The sequence below is a fragment of the Mobula hypostoma genome, chromosome 17 (assembly GCF_963921235.1).
Source record: "Mobula hypostoma chromosome 17, sMobHyp1.1, whole genome shotgun sequence".
Classification (NCBI taxonomy): Eukaryota; Metazoa; Chordata; class Chondrichthyes; order Myliobatiformes; family Myliobatidae; genus Mobula; species Mobula hypostoma.
In genome coordinates, this window is record NC_086113.1 from 38,782,678 (window position 1) to 38,801,202 (window position 18,525).

At 46.7% G+C, this 18,525-nt stretch overlaps 1 protein-coding gene across 2 annotated transcripts in view; it reads right to left on the reverse strand.

Moving 5' to 3' along the window:
- LOC134357938 (sodium/hydrogen exchanger 3-like) overlaps nt 1–18,525 on the reverse strand; it is a 172,984-nt gene that overhangs the window by 43,842 nt on the left and 110,617 nt on the right. For both annotated transcript variants that reach the window (XM_063069730.1, XM_063069729.1), the window contains exons 2-3: nt 16,160–16,462; nt 14,442–14,602 (exon numbers count right to left, since the gene is read on the reverse strand). In XM_063069730.1, coding sequence (XP_062925800.1) covers nt 14,442–14,602; nt 16,160–16,462 — 464 coding nt within the window. The remainder of the gene's footprint in view (nt 1–14,441; nt 14,603–16,159; nt 16,463–18,525) is intronic.

Below are 18,525 nucleotides of genomic sequence, written 5' to 3' on the forward strand. Positions count from 1 at the left end.
CACATTTAGTCAGTGTGTCCACGAGCATCGGGATTTCAATCTCCATACACCTCTCCTACGCCCGATAACATTTCTTGAGAAGTATCCTGACATTAAAGAACTTAACCTGAAGAAATTAACAAATAGGTTGCCTGACCACAAGACATCTCAGCATTTTCTTAATTCACACAGACAGGACACACTGTGCTATGGCATACCGTTAGTTCTCGGCCCTTTACATCAAGAATAGCAGCCATTGTGGAGTCTTCTCTCCACTGACAAGAATGATAAATCTCAGTCAACACTGACATTGAATTAGAATATTGTCGGCCCACGACTCCAGAAAGTGGAGTTTCCATTGCAGTACTGATGATACAGACATTCCTCACCATACAAGTACCACCATCTTTCCGACAAAGCCAAGTTCATAAGGATTTGGGAAGGCTATATCTGCTCCCTCAGGGACACCTTGAAAAATTTCACAGAAGGGGAGCTTTCCCTCTGTCATGATAATTATCCATGTCTCAGTTAATCACTAAATCTGATTATTTAACTCACTGCTGCTGTACAATCCTGCTTTGTATGTATTGTCCAATCCTGTACAACAGCAACCAGTCTTCAAATTCACACGTGAATCCCACCACTAAACATATCTTTACTCACCCACCCTCCACTTTGCACAGTGATCCTCCCTTCATGATTCCTTTGTCCATTCGTCCCTCCCTGCTAATGTCCCCCTAGCCACTTATCCCTGCAAGTGGGCTATGTGCTACACCTGCTCATACACCTCCCCCCTCACCTCTATTCAGGGCCCCAAATAGTCCATCCAGGTGAGGCAACACTTCACCTGTGAATCTGCTGAGGTCATCTACTGTGTCCCGTGCTCCCGATGTGGCCTCCACTACATAGGTGAGACCCGCCGCAAGTTGGGGGACCGCTTCATTGAGCAGGTCCGCACCATCCACCACAAGTGGGACTTCCCGCTGGCCAAACAATTTAATTCCAATTCCCATTCCAACGTGTCAATCCATGGTCTCCACTTGTGCCAAGATAAGGTCACCTCAGAATAGAGGGAGCAATACCTTATATCCTGTCTGGGTAGGTTCCAACCTGATGGTATGAATATAGATTTATTCTTCTGGTAAACAAATTTCCCTCCACCCCTTGCCCTTTCCCATCCACCTGGCTTCACCTATCACCTCCCAGCTAGCCTCTTTCCCCTCCCTCAACCTTTTAATTCTGGCATATTCCCCCCTTCATTTCCAGTCCTGAAGAAGGTCTCAGCCCGAAATGTCAACTGTTGATTCATTTCCATAGATGCTGCCTGACCTGCTGAGTTCCTCCAGCATTTTGTATGTGTTGGTTCATTAACATAATAGGAAAGAAGTGGCAGCAAAGAGCATTATAAAAGTATCTTCTTCTCCCATTATGTCCATTCTGGTCAGTAGATGGAAGGAACAGTAATCCCACATTGAACAGAGTTGAGTTCAAAATTTTAATACAATTTAAAAACACTCATGGTGGCCTTGGCCTTCAGCAACCTGTTCTATGTGGCAGAATTTCAACGTTATTTCCCTTCCCCTGTACACGTCAAACTTGCCAGACAGTAACACTCCATGATTGTATAAAGGGACTTAATTCATGTGATTTCAGGCCAATAAAAAGCATAATGAGGTATGTTTTACACAGATATCCTTTTAGCTTTCCAATTACCCATATATTTTACACATCTTACCTCAACCTTTGGTTTTAATATTAAGTTCAAATACTGAGAGTTCTATTGATGATTTATTCCAATATCTTAACTGGATGCACTGCACCAGGTAGCAAAGGCCATATCATCACTTGGTAACCAGCACATCACTTATGGGTCCAGTCTACCTTCCAGAAGATTTATAACCCTGTAGTTATCACAGCAACAGTAGTTCCAGATACCTGAGATGAAAATGACCTAGTGATCGCTCTCTCGCTCTCTCTCTCTCTCTCTCTGTCATAACCGTCCCCAAAGATAGTGATCCGGGTTATTTTTAGTTTCCCAAGACCTGAATTTTGTCAGCAAAGATAAATTAGCCTGCCTGCAGAATCCAGAGAATGGTGCAGTGTGTAAAACATTTGTTAATTGAATTTTCTGCCTACACTGCAAAGGCTTAGAGGGTCGTTATGGATTCGCCAGAATTTAAGGCACCTGCAAACTGGGGAACAAAAGTCACATGGCCTGAATAATAATTCTTTTTTAAATCTCCATTTTCTTTCAACTCTTGTTTATTATGGCCATAACAAAAGGATGGAAGAAAAAGGCTGCTTGGGATATCAGAACATTAGAACGTTTTTGACAAGAATAGGCCATTCAACCCAACAAAACTTACCAAATTCCTATTCACATAGTGTGTTGAAATAACTATCAAGTTTAGATTTGAAAGTCTGTAAGGTACTACTTACAACTACACAACAATGTAGATTGTCCCATGTGTCCACAATTGTGTAAAGAAATGCTTCCAGATATTAGTCTGAAATCTCACCTTAACCAGTCTCTATTTATGGCCCCGTGTCCTCGTTGATGGATTAATTTTGAAGTAGCAGCTGGCATCCACATTACTTATACCCTTCATGACTCTGAACACTTCTATTATGTCTCCTCTCATTCTACGTCCACTTGAGCTAAAAAAAAATTAATGCTTTCAAGCTTTCTTCATAGCTCATACCCTGAAGACCTGAAATGAGTCTTGTCGCCCTTTTCTGAACTCATTCCAGTGCCTCCACATCCCTCGCAAAATATAGAGATCAAAACTGTGCACAGTACTCAAGGGGTGTGGCCTCTCAAGCGCACTATACAGCCTAAAGGGAACATCTCTAGACTTGACCTCTACTGAGTGCATTATATAGCCCAACGTTCCATCAGCCTTACTAGTCACTTCCGTGCATTGTCTAGATGTTGATATTGGTGAGTTTATCAGGACTCCTAAATCCTTCTCATACAGTGCACTAACGCAAGACTCCCTATTGTACATTTGTATATATTTCTACTTCCTATGTAATATTTTATATTACTTGCATTAAATTTCACCTGTGGCGACCCACTTTCTGGCACCCACGAACCGGCTCACAAAACAGCGCGCGCAGGCAGAGGGCCGGCAGCAAAAAGGGCGCCAGGCCATCTTCCCCAGCAGGGGGAAAATCCCGCGCGCAGAAAGGGTCTGGGAATATGCATTCCCCACAGTAGTCCCGCCCAGGGAGGGCGGGAACGGGAAGGCTTTAAAGCGGGCCGCGAAGTTTGAATAAATCTCTTTCATCGCAACTCTAACTCACCGACTCCGTGTGGTTATTCTAGCGCTGTGTGTAGCACATCGCTACAATTGGTGACCCCGATGGCCCAAACGATATTTGGACCAGAGATGACCGACGCTGCATCTGTTCATGCAGTTTCATTAAAACTGCCAGCTTCTGGACGCTGCGACCCCATTTATGGTTCGAACAAGCAGAAGCACAATTCCACATTCGGCAGATAACCTCGGAGTCCACTCGCTACTACTACGTGCTGAGCTCCCTCGACCAGGAGACTGCTGCACAAGTTGAGGAGTTTATACAGTCGCCCCCGGAGGACGGCAAATACACAGCATTCAAAGCCCTGCTCATAAGGACTTTCGGACTCTCATGGTGCGAACGAGCACGCCGCTTAATGCACCTGGATGGGTTGGGAGACAGGCCGCCGTCAGCATTAATGAACGAGATGCTGGCCCTGGCTGAAGGACACAAACCCTGCCTCATGTTTGAGCAGGCGTTCCAAGAGCAACTGCCCGAGGACATATGCCTGCTGCTGTCCGACGCAGATTTCAGCAACCCCCGGGAGGTGGCGGCCCGAGCAGATGTGCTGTGGAATGCCAGGAAAGAGAGAGGGGCATCCGTCGCACAGATCACCAAGCCGCGTGCCCAACAACAGACCAGACCAGGCCCGGCAGCAGAGCCTACAAAACCCAGTGACGGGAGTGAGGAGCCCAACGAACAATGGTGTTTCTACCACCAGCGGTGGGGCACGGAGGCCCGCCACTGCAGACCACCCTGCAAATTCCCGGGAAACGCCAGGGCCAGCTGCCGCTGATGGCTACGGCGGCTGGCCATCAGGACAGCTTCCTGTACGTCTGGGACAAGCAGTCGGGACGCCGCTTTTTGGTCGACACCGGAGCGGAGATCAGCGTCTTACCTCCAACGAGTTACGACACCCGCAACAGAGAACCGGGACCCACCCTGAGGGCCGCTAATGGCAGCACAATACGAACCTACGGCATCCGCACGGTGCGGCTACAGTTCAGCTCCAGCCGGTTCACGTGGGACTTCACACTGGCCGCCGTGGCCCAACCACTGCTGGGGGCAGATTTTCTACGAGCCCACAGCTTGCTGGTCGACTTGCAAGGGAAGCGATTAGTCCACGCCAAGACTTTTCAAACGTTCTCCCTGGGTGAAGCACAGTTGCCAGCCCCACACCTGGACTCCATCACGCTGTCCGACGATGAATTCACCAGGGTCCTGGCAGATTTCCCATCAGTACTGACACCGCAGTTCACGGCAGCCATGCCCAGACACGGAGTACAGCACCACATCCCGACCCAGGGACCACCCCTCCACTCCCGTGCTCGAAGGCTTCCCCCGGACAAGCTCCGACTGGCGAAGGAGGAGTTCAAGAAGATGGAGGAATTAGGGATCATACGACGGTCCGACAGCCCATGGGCCTCCCCCCTTCACATGTTGCCCAAAGCAACGGGGGGCTGGAGACCATGCGGTGACTACCGCAGACTGAACGAGGCTACAACGCCAGACCACTACCCTGTGCTGCACATTCAAGACTTCGCAGCAAACCTACACGGCACAAGGATCTTTTCCAAGGTAGACCTCGTCCGGGGATACCATCAAATCCCTGTACATCCGGACGACATCCCCAAAACAGCACTTATCACCCCGTTCGGACTTTTCGAATTCCTCCAAATGCCATTTGGTCTAAAGAATGCCGCACGGACTTTCCAGCGGCTAATGGACGCAGTGGGACGCGACCTGGACTTTGCATTCATCTATTTGGACGACATCCTCATAGCCAGCAGTAGTCAGCAGGAGCATCTGTCCCACCTCCGCCAGCTCTACTCCCGCCTGAGTGAATTCTGCCTTACAATCAATCCAGCCAAATGCCAGTTCGGACTCGACACCATCGACTTCCTGGGCCACAGGATTACTAAAGACGGGGCAACCCCGCTGCCCGCCAAGGTAGACGCAGTCCGCCACTTCCCCCGACCCAACACAATCAAAGGCTTGCAGGAATTCGTGGGTATGGTGAATTTCTACCACCGTTTCCTCCCCTCAGCAGCCCGAACCATGCGCTGCTTGTTCACTCTAATGTCGGGTAAGGGCAAGGACATTACCTGGAACGAAGAGGCCGCAACCACTTTCGTTAAAACCAAAGAAGCCTTGGCAAACGCCACGATGCTAGTGCACCCCAGAACGGACGTTCCTACTGCCCTCACGGTGGACGCATCCAACACAGCAGTCGGTGGAGTGCTGGAACAACTCATCGAGGGTCGCTGGCAACCCCTGGCGTTCTTCAGCAAACACCTACGACCACCCGAACTCAAATACAGTGCTTTCGACCGGGAGCTATTGGCACTATACCTGGCAATCCGGCATTTCAGGTACTTCTTAGAAGGTAGGCCCTTCACTGCGTTCACAGACCACAAACCGCTTACCTTTGCGTTCACTAAGGTGTCCGACCCCTGGTCGTCCCGCCAGCAGCAACATCTGTCCTACATCTCCGAGTACACGATGGACATCCGGCATGTCTCTGGAAAGAACAATGTCGTGGCAGACGCACTTTCCAGACCTACCATACAGGCCCTGTCCCAGGGGGTGGACTATGCAGCGCTGGCAGAGGCACAGCAGGCAGACGCTGAGATCCCCAGTTACAGGACTGCAGTCTCCGGTTTGCAGCTCCAAGACCTCCCCTTTTTCTTTCTCTTGACCAGGAGAAGGCGTTTGACCAGGTGGACCACAGTTTCCTGCTGGGCACCCTGCAGGCTTTTGGGCTCGGACCACACTTTGTGGCCCGAGTTCGGCTCCTGTACTCTGCCGCAGAGTGCCTAGTTAAGATTAACGGATCACTGACAGGACCTATCCACTTCCGAAGAGGAGTGCGTCAAGGGTGCCCCATGTCCAGTCAACTGTATGCGATCTGTGTCGAGCCATTCCTCGGCCTTCTTCGGCGAAGGCTGACAGGTCTGGTTCTGCGCGAACCGGACATGGGGGTCGTCCTCTCGGCCTACGCCGATGACGTACTCCTCATGATGACAGACCCCTGTGACCTGCGGAGGATGCGCGAGTGCCAAGATGTTTTCTCGGCGGCATCCTCCGCCAGGATCAACTGGGCGAAATGTTCCGGACTCCTAGTAGGCCAGTGGCAGGTGGACTCCCTGCCAGAGGAGATGAGAGCTTTTGAGTGGAGCACCAGACGTCTTCTCTATCTGGGAGTCCACCTGAGTCCTTCTGGAGAGACCTGGCTGGTGAACTGGCAGGACCTGGAGACAAAGGTCATGGCCCGGCTAGGGCGCTGGTCAGGCCTTCTCAGGGTGCTTTCCTATCGAGGCAGGGTGGTGGTCATAAACCAGCTGGTGGCCTCCATGTTGTGGTACCGGATGGTCACCTTGGCCCCCCCCCGCCCCTTTTGTTGCGAGAATGCAGAGGAAGCTAGTGGACTTCTTCTGGGGAAACAGGAAACACTGGGTCTCTGCAGCGGTACTGAGTCTCCCAGTAGGAGAGGGCGGACAGTTGCTGGTGTGTGTACGCACACGACTGGCGGCTCTCCGCCTCAGGACTCTGCAGAGATTCCTGTATGCCGAGCACCCTCCCAGGTGGCACGTGTTGGCGACTTTCTTCCTCCGGAGGGGCTGCTGTCTTGCCGAAGATATGCAGCTACCGCCGGCGGGTGTCAGCCGTGCTGCTTTGCAGAGGCTGCCAGGCTTCTATCAGGACCTACTGAGAGTCTGGAACATGGTTGCCTCAGGCCGGGAATCCCCTCCTCTGGCAGAGGGCGGGGTCCTGGCCGACCCTTGCCCTGCCTCAGCGGATGTCAGTGCGGCTCAGGTGTGTGGATCGACTCAAGCTGAGCTGCTCGTCGGGCCCAGGCCCCGCAGCCTTACCCGAGAGACGAATCCGCACAACTTGAGCCGTCTCTCATCGACACCCACAATTCCATTCAGGGATGCAGGCAGGAGGTACCTTTATGGGCAGTTGCTCCACACCCTCCACTTCCTAGCCCTTATCCACCGTCCCGAGACGCCATGGCGGTCGGTCTTCCCACCTGGAGGTGAGGGGGGTCCCCAATGGAAGTCCCTTTACAAGGGAGTCCTCCCCATGCACCTTGGGGATCTCGGCTGGAGGGTGCTGCATAAAGCGGTGCCCTGCAATAAGTTTTTTAGTCTGTACACGGATCTCCCAGCCGCGTGTCACTTCTGCGGGCTGGAGGAGACCGGGTACCATATGTACGTGGAGTGTGTGAGGCTGCAGCCCCTTTTCGCGTATTTGCGTGGGCTGCTTCTCGCCTTCTGGTTGCATTTCAGTCCCACCCTATTCATATATGGTCATCCAGTAAGGAGGGGGGCACAGAGGGATGAGGATGTCCTTGTCAACTTGCTCCTGGGGCTGGCGAAAATTGCCATCCGTGGCTCCTGGAAAAGGGTGGCAGGAGGTTCTCTCCGGGCGGACTGCCTGGCTATGTTTAGGGGGTATGTTCGTGCCCGGGTGAACATTGAAAAGGAATACGCACAGTCCACGGCGACCGTAGAGGTGTTCCGGGACCGCTGGGCTCCGCGGGGTGTAAATGCCATCATTGATGAGGATGGCAATATATTGGTTTAAGATGTATTGTCTGTTTGTAGTGTAGTAAATATGTTAGTCACTGGTTTTGTAAATATTGTATAGCACCGACATTTGTAATAAAGAATTTTGTTAAAAAAAAAGACCTCCCCGTAGGCCCAGGTGAGAGGACCCTACTATGTGACGTAGCTACTGGCCAACCCTGCCCCGTCGTCCCAGCAGCCTGGCGCCGGCGGGTGTTCGAATCCATTCACAACTTAGCGCACCCCTCCATCAGGACAACTGTCCGGCTGGTCTCCAACAGGTTCGTGTGGCATGCTTCGTAAACAGGTCAGTGAATGGGCCAAAACGTGTATGCAGTGCCAAATGGCCAAGGTGCAGCGGCACACCAAGGCTCCACCGCAGCGGTTCGAACCCACCCGCCGGAGGTTCCATGTGGATATCCATATCCATGTGGATATCGTGGGGCCCCTGCCAGTGTCACAAGGAGCGCGGTACCTCCTAACTATGATAGACCGGTTCACCAGATGGCCAGAGGCAGTCCCGCTCAGCGACACCACCTCCGAATCCTGCGCCCGAGCACTGATCGCAACCTGGGTAGCACGCTTTGGGGTACCGGCCCACATTACCTCCGACAGGGGCGCCCAGTTCACCTCCAGCCTATGGTCGGCTATGGCCAGACTTTTAGGAACACAGCTACACCACACAACTGCCTACCACCCACAGTCGAATGGACTAGTGGAGCGCTTCCACCGTCACCTGAAATCGGCTCTCATGGCCCGCCTGGAGGGGCCTAACTGGGTGGACGAACTTCCCTGGGTCCTGCTCGGAATCCGCACGGCGCCCAAAGAGGATCTACACACCTCGTCGGCCGAGTTGGTGTACGGCGCGCCCCTGGTCGTCCCAGGAGAGTTCATACCAGCCCCAAGGGGGCAAGAGGAAGAACCCACAGCAGTCCTGGACAGACTACGGGAGAGGCTCGGTAACCTGGCCCCCATACCCACTTCACAGCACGGACAGAGCCCGACCTGCGTACCCAAAGACCTGCAGAACTGTAAGTTTCTTTTTGTACGACGGGGCGGACACCGGGCACCGCTACAGCGGCCCTACGAGCGGCCGTTTAAGGTGATCAGGAACAACGGGTCCACGTTCATGCTGGACATTGGGAGGAGAGAGGAGGTTTTCACGGTGGACCGACTCAAACCGGCCCATGTGGACTTGACGCAACCGGTCCAGGCTCAGGCACCGCGGCGCAGGGGCAGACCTCCCAAACAGAGGCCGATCCAGACTGTGGACATTGGGGGAGGTATCGCCGGTTCTGGGGGGGGGTTATGTGGCGACCCACTTTCTGGCACCCACGAACCGGCTCACGAAACAGCGCGCGCAGGCAGAGGGCCGGCAGCAAAAAGGGCGCCAGGCCATCTTCACCAGCAGGGGGAAAATCCCACGCGCAGAAAGGGTCTGGGAATATGCATTCCCCACAATAGTCCCGCCCAGGGAGGGCGGGAACGGGAAGGCTTTAAAGCGGGCCGCGAAGTTTGAATAAATCTCTTTCATCGCAACTCTAACTCACCGACTCCGTGTGGTTATTCTAGCGCTGTGTGTAGCACATCGCTACACACCTGCCATTTATCTGTCCAGATCTGGATTTGTTTAGAGGGTCAAGAATGACCAAAATCAGGTTACACAAAAATAGCACCCTTACCACTTTCAGGCCTGTAGTAAGCTAACGGCTGAATATGTTGGCCAGTCAGTGTTAGGAAGTGATGTGAAACCTCCAGGTATACAGCCAGACTTGGCAACCCTATTGGCTCTTTGGTAAATGGTACAGAAATGTCAAATCAAGTTTATATGTTTTCATAACAAGATTCACATACATGCATATATTCAGACAGAAGATGAGATAAAGAATTATCTCCATAGTAACAAGTAATTCCATAGAGGGACTCTCTCTTCACTAGGGTAGAGAAGTCAGGAACTAATTGGTAGAGAAGTCAGGAACTAATTGATAGAGAATTTGACTGACAGAACTTGAATTTTCAATACTATCCATACAACTAATTAAATGCTTATTACGCTTTGTTGTATTTCCAAGCAAGCTTAACGTTTCAGAGCCAAATTAAACTATTTCCACAAGCTGAATTCTGATAACAATAGCTCTGAAATATTTTTGAAGGGGATCAGTCAACTCATTATTTAAATTCACAAATGATAACATTGGCTTTATATCACAAAAGAAATGTCATCTTTTATATCTATGTACTGATTAAGGCTTTCAGATGCCTCGGTTAAATCACATTTTTTACACTGTACTATAGCACAAGTTCCAGCTTCCGCAGATTTATAAGCAGGTTACTCGACTTTAGATGGAGTGGAGGGGAGTAACAGGATGGGAAGGGGTTGATGGGAGAACTTGTGCTCAACTGCTGACAGGAATCACATAATAGAGACATGGATGTCTGTGATATGCTTCTGCAATGTTTCTTTGAACATGAATGCTGACTTCAAGAAGCAGGGCACAAATTCAAGTTTAATCGTCATTCACCCATACACATGAATACAGCCGCACGAAGCAGCATTCCTCCAGGTGCAAAAGGTAGAACCAACAATCACACACAGCACACATAATTATGACAGCAGAGAAACAGTTACGAAAAATATAAAAAATGTAATAATAGAGCTCAAGTCCCCGAGTGGCATGGCCTGTAGATTGATGACGCACAGATGTTGGACTGGAGTGAGGTTTCTGCAAGAACAGGTTGCAGTACTCATACCGTACAGTGTAGCTGCAGACAAAAGCAATCCAGCTCGTCTCCTAGCCATCCGGCACTGGAGGACAGCACCGACAGTAGCGGCCAGCCTCCAACCCAGTGTGGAATCCAGCAGCACATATTTCCCTCCTCGGCAGCCGCAACCGGAAACCCAAAGCACGAATGAGGGTCTGGTCTGTTCCACAACCGAAGCCACATAGCTCCCCCCCCGTCAATCTCGCCCATGGACCAGCGAATTGGACTCAAGAGTATTACCAACGCCCAACAGGCTCTTGAGATCACAACAAAAACCTCCCGCACCACTGCAACTCAATGCATGAGTCCAGCTCTGCCACTATCCGGCAACTCACTAGTGGAATAGACCTGCAGCACTTGGTGTCCTCGATTCCAGCAGTGTCTTGTAATTGTGAAAAGATGTAAAGGATGAACAATTGTACCTTTGGTTGGACGCAGAAAAACTGCTGCGTCTTAGCGCACAGCCATCTTGCTGGAAGCAAGCTGTGATTAAATGCACATTTAGCACCTGTGACAGAGGATAGTGTTTAGGGGTTAGCACAATGCTTTACAGTACAGGTGATCTGGGTTCAGTTCCTGCTGCTGCCTGCAAGGAGTTCGTACGTTTTCCCCACGATTATTCATGTTCCCTTTGGTGCTCCAGTTTCTTCCCACAGTCCAAAGACGTACCAGTTCATAGGTTAATTGGTCATCATTTTGTGGTATCTCAATAAATAAAATTAGTTTTGATTTGCAGTACAGCTCTTAACACAAACGCGGCTCCACCCTGGGGAGATTTTAAAACCTTTACCAGTGATATGCAATGCAATCCCAAATGATTCATGAACATATTTTTTTTTTAAATGGGCTCTCAGATTAATGACTTTTTTTTTTTAGAAATTCCTAATTTATTGAGATATTTTCTGTTCCTTTTGAAGAATTGATTCCAGGCCATCATCTTTCAAGATCTCCAAGTGTCCTAGTTTTATCACATTGCCATGGAATGCACATCATATTAATACTGTGTATCTGGAGAATGACAGCGCTAAGTCAAAAGCTGTGACAAAATCACAACAAATGTTAACTCAGTTTATTCCCCAGTCTTGTAAAATGGAAGTATTGTTTTAAAAAATAAGCTTGTAAAATGAAGTGACAGGGATCATCAACTTAAGTTAATTGATAATTCTGCTCAATTGTTAAACACTGGATTTTCATCTGATTGGATTAGAGAGCATCATCTACAAAAAGATGTAAAATAGAATCCTTTTAGAAGATAAACTTTGTTATTTGGGCTCTAATGTGGGAAGGATAATTTTTTCTGGACATCTGATTCCAAAAGCTCTCCACCTTTGGCTTTTCCCTTGCCTTACACATGTGAACAAATTATTTCTATGATTTGTCAATAATGGTTCTTATAGTTATTCCAGAATTGAAGTTGGACAGTTGAATCAGATAGAATGTATTAATTACTAAGATTACCCCATTGCAAAATACCCAATGTAAAATAGTATTATTCTGATAGAGCGAGATCTTAAGCATGGTCACCATTGGAAACATGTCCTCGACTTCTGGACATTGCTAGTTCATTAGGAATACAGTGGATTCCAGTTAATTGGGCAGCCGCTTATTCGGGATATTTAAAGAACAAAAACTAATTGGGAAAATAGTCAGGATTCCCGTTGTTTATTTGGGACACTATTTTGCTTAACTAGGACAGGAGACTGTTGCTGAACAGTTTCTAACTGGCATCAGTCTTATGGACCTATGTGGCCATTAGCCACCATAGCATGCTTAGAGTGAACAGTTTTTAGATAGTCAGTTGCATGTGTTTGTGTTGAAAAAGCAGTGATTTTTGTCACTGATTGTTGATGAGAAATATTCGGTAATACAATCTAGAACTGTTTTGCTCACTGCGGTTTCAAGCATTCAGGCTTGGAGACACCAGAGACGGCAGAGAGTGAAAATAAAATGATTTCACCACTTCAACAAGATAGGAACCACACAGAATTTGAAGGTATAGAGAATCACCTTGAAAGTTACAATGAAAATCAAGCTTTGGAAGATGCAATTGTCTAAGGCAATCAATTATCTGCACTGTGTCTGCGCTGATTTTGTTCAGTTACAGTCAATCAAAAGAACAAGGCAGCAAACACTGGGTGAATTCTTCTGTCAATAACTACTAGGAATTGACAGTTTTATAGTACTGCAGCAGCATTGGTAGTGTTCTAATTTGTTTTGTATTTCATTTAAATATGTAATTTATTGCTCAATTAGATAGTAGATAATCTTTTTATGCCTTTTTAACTATTTCCATGAAACTTCAGCCAATTGTGGCAGCCACTTAATTGGGTCAAAATGTAGTGGTCACCATTAACCAGAATCCATTGTATTTCCTGTTGCCTGTGAATAAACATGAAACAATTCTATTCTACAGTATCAATGCACATCAATTCATGGGAAAGCTCCACCGAAAACTAACGTAAAGCACCTTCCTTCTAAAATATATCCCCACCAGGCCATAAGACTATAAGACACAGGAGCAGAAATAGGTCATTTGGCCCATTGAGTCTGCTCTGCCATTCCATCATAGACGATTTATTATCCCTCTCAACCTCATTCTGCCTTCTCCTTGTAACCTTTGACAGCCTGATTAATCAAAAACCTCTCAACCTCCACTTTAAATATACCCAGTGACTTGGCCTGTACAGCTATTTGCGGCAATAAATTCCACAGATTCACCACCCTCTGGCTTAAGAGATTTTTCCTCATCTCTGTTCTAAGTGGACATCCCCCAACTCTGAGGCTGTGCTCACTGGTCCTAGACTCGCCCACTATTGGGAACACCATAGGAAACATCCTCTCCACATCCACTCCATCTAGGCCTTTCAAAATTTGAAGGGTTTCAATGAGATGCCCTCCCTCGTTCTTCTAAATGCCAGCACATACCGGCCCAGAGATGGCCGAGAGTGGAAATAAAATGATTTCACCACTTCAACAAGATGGGAACCACACAGTTATAGTCTTATAGTCTTATGGCCTAGTGGGGATATATTTTAGAAGGAAGGTGCTTTACATTATCAAACACTCCTGTTAGTCATTTCATTCCTAGGATCATTCTCAAGAATCTCCTCTGGACCTTCTCCAATCCAGTCCTCTCCTTTCTTAGATAAAGGACCCAAAACTGTTCACAATACTCCAAGTGCGGTCCAACCAATGCTTTATAATGCCCCAGCATTACATCCCTTGCTTTTGTACCATAGCTATCTCAAAATGAACGCTATCATTGCATTTGCCTTCTTTACTACCCGACTCAACTTCCGAGGAAACTTGCACGTGGTCTCCCAGTTCCCTTTGCAACTCAGATTTTTTAAAATTTTCTCCCTATTTAGAAAATAGTCCACAAAGTCATACCGGATTGACAATTCAGAATATGGAAGTTAAAATTTGTTTGATTTCTTTAAAAAAAGTGACAAGTATTCCCAATCAGTTAAAGTGATAATCAAGTAGCGAAACAAACAGAAAAACAGAACGGACCTTCAAAGGGATCAATGCCTGTCATTCCTGCATGGTCTGACCTAAATTTGACATCAGATTTCATTAAGGTGCCCTGAGATCTGACCACTCAATGGCATCAAACTCTTGAGCTAGTGCAAACAGGATTAAACCAGTATAAAAAGCCAATCCCTCACTCTTTAGGGGCAACTATCAAAGATCATTGGATCCCAAGGAGGTATGAGAAAAGAAATTGTCATTTGATAAATATTGAGGCAATACTTCAAAAATCCATTAAGATATTGGTGCTGTGTTGGACTAGAGAAAAACCTATTAAGGAGTGAACTCTGAACTTACCACAGTGACTGCATCATTAAGAAGAGATTCTCCAAAGACAATGATGAACAACACTTCATTCACATGAACCTCTTCAAACACAGCCAATACAGCCACTGGGTCAACTGCAGCAATCAAGCTTCCAAACAGAAGAAATTCCAGGAGGCCAGCCTGGAGCTCTCCTGCAGAATAAACAGAATTCAGAATAAATGGTGACTTTTGTTATCAAATATTATAAATATGATGAACTAATAAATGGGGATGCAAGCAAGCAGCCCACAGTCAAACATTTCTTAAGGCCTTTCTTAATAGTTGTTGGACTTTGGTGCTGGTGGTGATAGACAGCAATGCAAATGGAGCTCACAAAACTGTGCTGCAATATCTAATAAGCCATACCTACTCCTCCTTTGTTGTGCTAGAGATAATGAACAGTAAGGTGCAACCTTCTGATCAAATACAGCATAGTTAAAATATAACCACTCAATTTAAAGAATCCACAAAAGAACTTGAATGGTGCCATATTAATCCAGGACTTTTAAAATACTTCCAGACAATAAATTAAATTTCAAAACTTATTGCTGTAATGGAAGATTCATCATCATCATCAGGTGCCGCGCCCAGTTTGAGCTTTGACTGCCATGGCCCATACACTTGTGTTTCGGGTCAAATGGATCAATTCATTGGTATTCATTTCCAGTTCTCTGACTGCTGTCTGCATCATTTGTCTTTGTCTTCCTCTTGCTTTCCTCCCTTCAATCTTTCCCATAATTACCGTGCATTCTAACTCCTCTTTCCTAATCACATGTCGGCCCAGAGCCATCAAACACTCCTGTTAATGGAAGATTATGGTCAGGAAATATTTTACTGATGACAGATTAACAAGGCCAAGGGTGTGAAGAGAAGTTACTGGCTCTTCACCAAAACACACAAGGGGATGCTTAAAATCTTATGTGAAAGATGTTATCTTCCTCATTACAGCACTTCCTCAGCTTCTTATTTGCACTAAAGAATTGGCCTACATTTTAGAAGCCTACATCTTTCTGACCTTCAGGACCTGAACAACAGCCTGGTCAAACCACTCCCATAAAGTTAAATGTAAACTATTACAATTCTTTTTTATATATAAAAAACAAATAAAAAATGAGAAAAGGCCTTGGTAACGTTGCACAAGTCAGTTAATTGAGACAGAAGGCTTTTAAGTTATGGAGGGCAGCAAGTTATGGCTGAAAGTGGAAATGTGGGACCAGCCATCTACTCTAATTTTGCTAGATTACACTTTCTAACCATGTTGGATATTTCATCCCTTGACCTAGATCAAGGCTGATCAGTACATGAAAAATCTTCCTGGTTTTCTTTGTCACTGTGTATGTTCATTTATTAATTTTGGTGCTGAAGTTTTCAATGTCCTTAGAATTCACGGTTATTTGGAGAAAGGAAACTTTCTGGTGAGCTGCCTCAGTGCTCGGGGAATCAGTAGGACTGTTCCAACAAGGTCAGATGTGTACCCACACAAGAGAGGGATAAAAACTAACACAAAATCCTGGACTCGTTCATATACATGTATGAATAACCACTGATTAAGCAACAGTGATAGAACTCTGTTGGTATATATTGGCAGGAGAATACATCAACATAAAACAAGTTGGACTACTTTTGGAATTTTAAATCACTGCTTATTACTTGGCCCTGGCTCACTTCCATTGGATAAAACAAAACTACAAACCAGATCCATGCCTTACCCATAATACCAGTCAAGTAGACACCATAGAGGGAGAGACCAGTAGTTGCAGCATTCCAAACTGTGCCAATGACAGCGTACATGAGAATTGATCCAATGTTGCCAAAGAAGTGTCGGTTGGGCATGAAGTATCCGGCATCCAATACGATAGGTGGCAAGAGGTAGAAGAAGAAGACGTTCGGTGTTAAAGTGAAGGAGGCAGTGTGGTCGGCTGCCCAGACTATTCCTCCCAGGATGAGACCCAACACAATCAGCAGGGCACTCTCTGGAATCACAGAGGTGACTTTTTCAGACAGGTGGAAAACTAAGGGAAAAAAAGTAGAAAAATAACTGAGTTACTTTTCTGTGGCTGACCATGTTAAAGAATCAAATAGATGACCCCACTCAGCAGGAAGAGTTGAGTTGTCCTTCTGCAACAAGATACTCCTCCATTTGAATATGCACAATAAACTCTCCAGATTGTATCAGAGACAGATTAATCATATTATTCATACACAATTCCTTAGAGAAACAAATTATTGAAATATTCTTATAAGTTTCAAAGAATATTTACAGCAGCGGTCTCCAACCACCGGGCCGCAGAGCATTTGCTACCGGGCCACGAGGAAACGATATGATTTGGCGATAGGCGTCAGCTGCACCTTTCCTCATTCCGTCACGACCTGTTGAACTTGAACGCACGCGAGGTCATTACCCGCGTGTCATCCATGTCAGCGCGGGAAGAAGATCAACTCCTCGAGCTTGCAAATGACGGCGGGCTGAAAAGTATGTTTGACATAATATCTCTGCCGGCATTCTGGATCAAAGTCAAGGCTAAATATCCTGAGATAGCCACGAAAGAACTGAAAACGTTGCTTCCATTTCCAACATATCTCTGCAATGAATGCGACGAAAACTAAATAGACTGGACATAAGGAACCTCCTTCGAGTATCACTGTCTCCCATCACCCCTCGATAGGACCGTCCTGTTGCAGGGAAACAAGCCCAGAGCTCCCACTGATTCAGCGATATTGGTGTGTTGCAATGATTTTATATGTTCATAACGGGTTAAATATGTGCTGTGTGTTTAATATCCAAACGTTACTTAAAATGTTTATGATGCTATTGACTGATAAGTGACTTATATAACCGTATAACAATTACAGCAGGGAAACGGGTTATCTCTGCCCTTCTAGTCCGTGCCGAACGCTACTCTCACCTAGTCCCACCGACCTGCACTCAGCCCATAACCCTCCATTCCTTTCCTGTCCATTTACCTATTCAATTTTTCTTTAAATAATATCGAACCTGCCTCTACCACTTCTACTGGAAGTTCTTTCAACACTTCAAGCTCCCCGTCCTCGCCTGATGATTGACTTATCACTATATTCATGCGAGGAAAATGTGCGCTGTGTGTTTAATATTAAATTCGTTAGATAAACCCTTTTAGAAACGAAATTGAGTGTATTAGCCCCTTATTACCAATATTCCGGTCGTGATGAATACCCCCCGCCCCGAACAGAATCGCCAAAAACGCTTTGCAGAGAATAATATCGGCAGGTACACGCATGCGCACTGGTACCCGCGCAAGGCTTCATGGTCATTGTAGTCTTTCTTTGACCGCTACTCTCGTCGTTGGCAACCCTACACCCACCCCCCCCCCCCCCCCCCGGGTGGGCCGGTCCGCAAGAATATCGTCAATATTAAACCGGTCCGCAGCGCAAAAAAGGTTGAGAACCCCTGATTTACAGCACTGACACTTGAGGGAGCTCAAGCCTGGTTATCTTGCCTTGCAGAAATTGCTTTAAGTAATACCCAGAGCACAATGTTAGGAACTGAGCTGACCCATAGCACGATGACCATATATCACAATACTGCAGTTCCTCTTCAGTAATGACATAAATAAACATGCATTTGTGGAACAAGTACAACCATTTCAAAACTGAACATGTATACTTTCAGATTTTTTTTGTAACAGCAATCATTTATATTTCTAAACTTCTGCCAAAAATGACTTAACTGCTGGGAAGAAAAGCCCAACTGGTTTCATTCTAATTTTATCTTGCAATTTAATCACTGAATCAAATTATCAGGACAGTATTCTAGAAACAGTCCCTTCCTCATAGCTGGAAGAGATTCAGAACCAAAATTGCACATCTACATTAGGTAGGTTCAAGATCTGTGAATTTCAAAACATTTGATGACCCACCATTTTTGGTGACCGATACCCATTCAAGAATTCGTAACCATAGGCAGAATTTGTTCTACAATATAGACACTTTATTCAGTAACACAAGCAAGAGAAAATCTGCAGATGCTGGAAATCCGAGCAACACACACAAAATGCTGGAGGAACTCAACGTGCCAGGTAGCATCTATGGAAAAAAA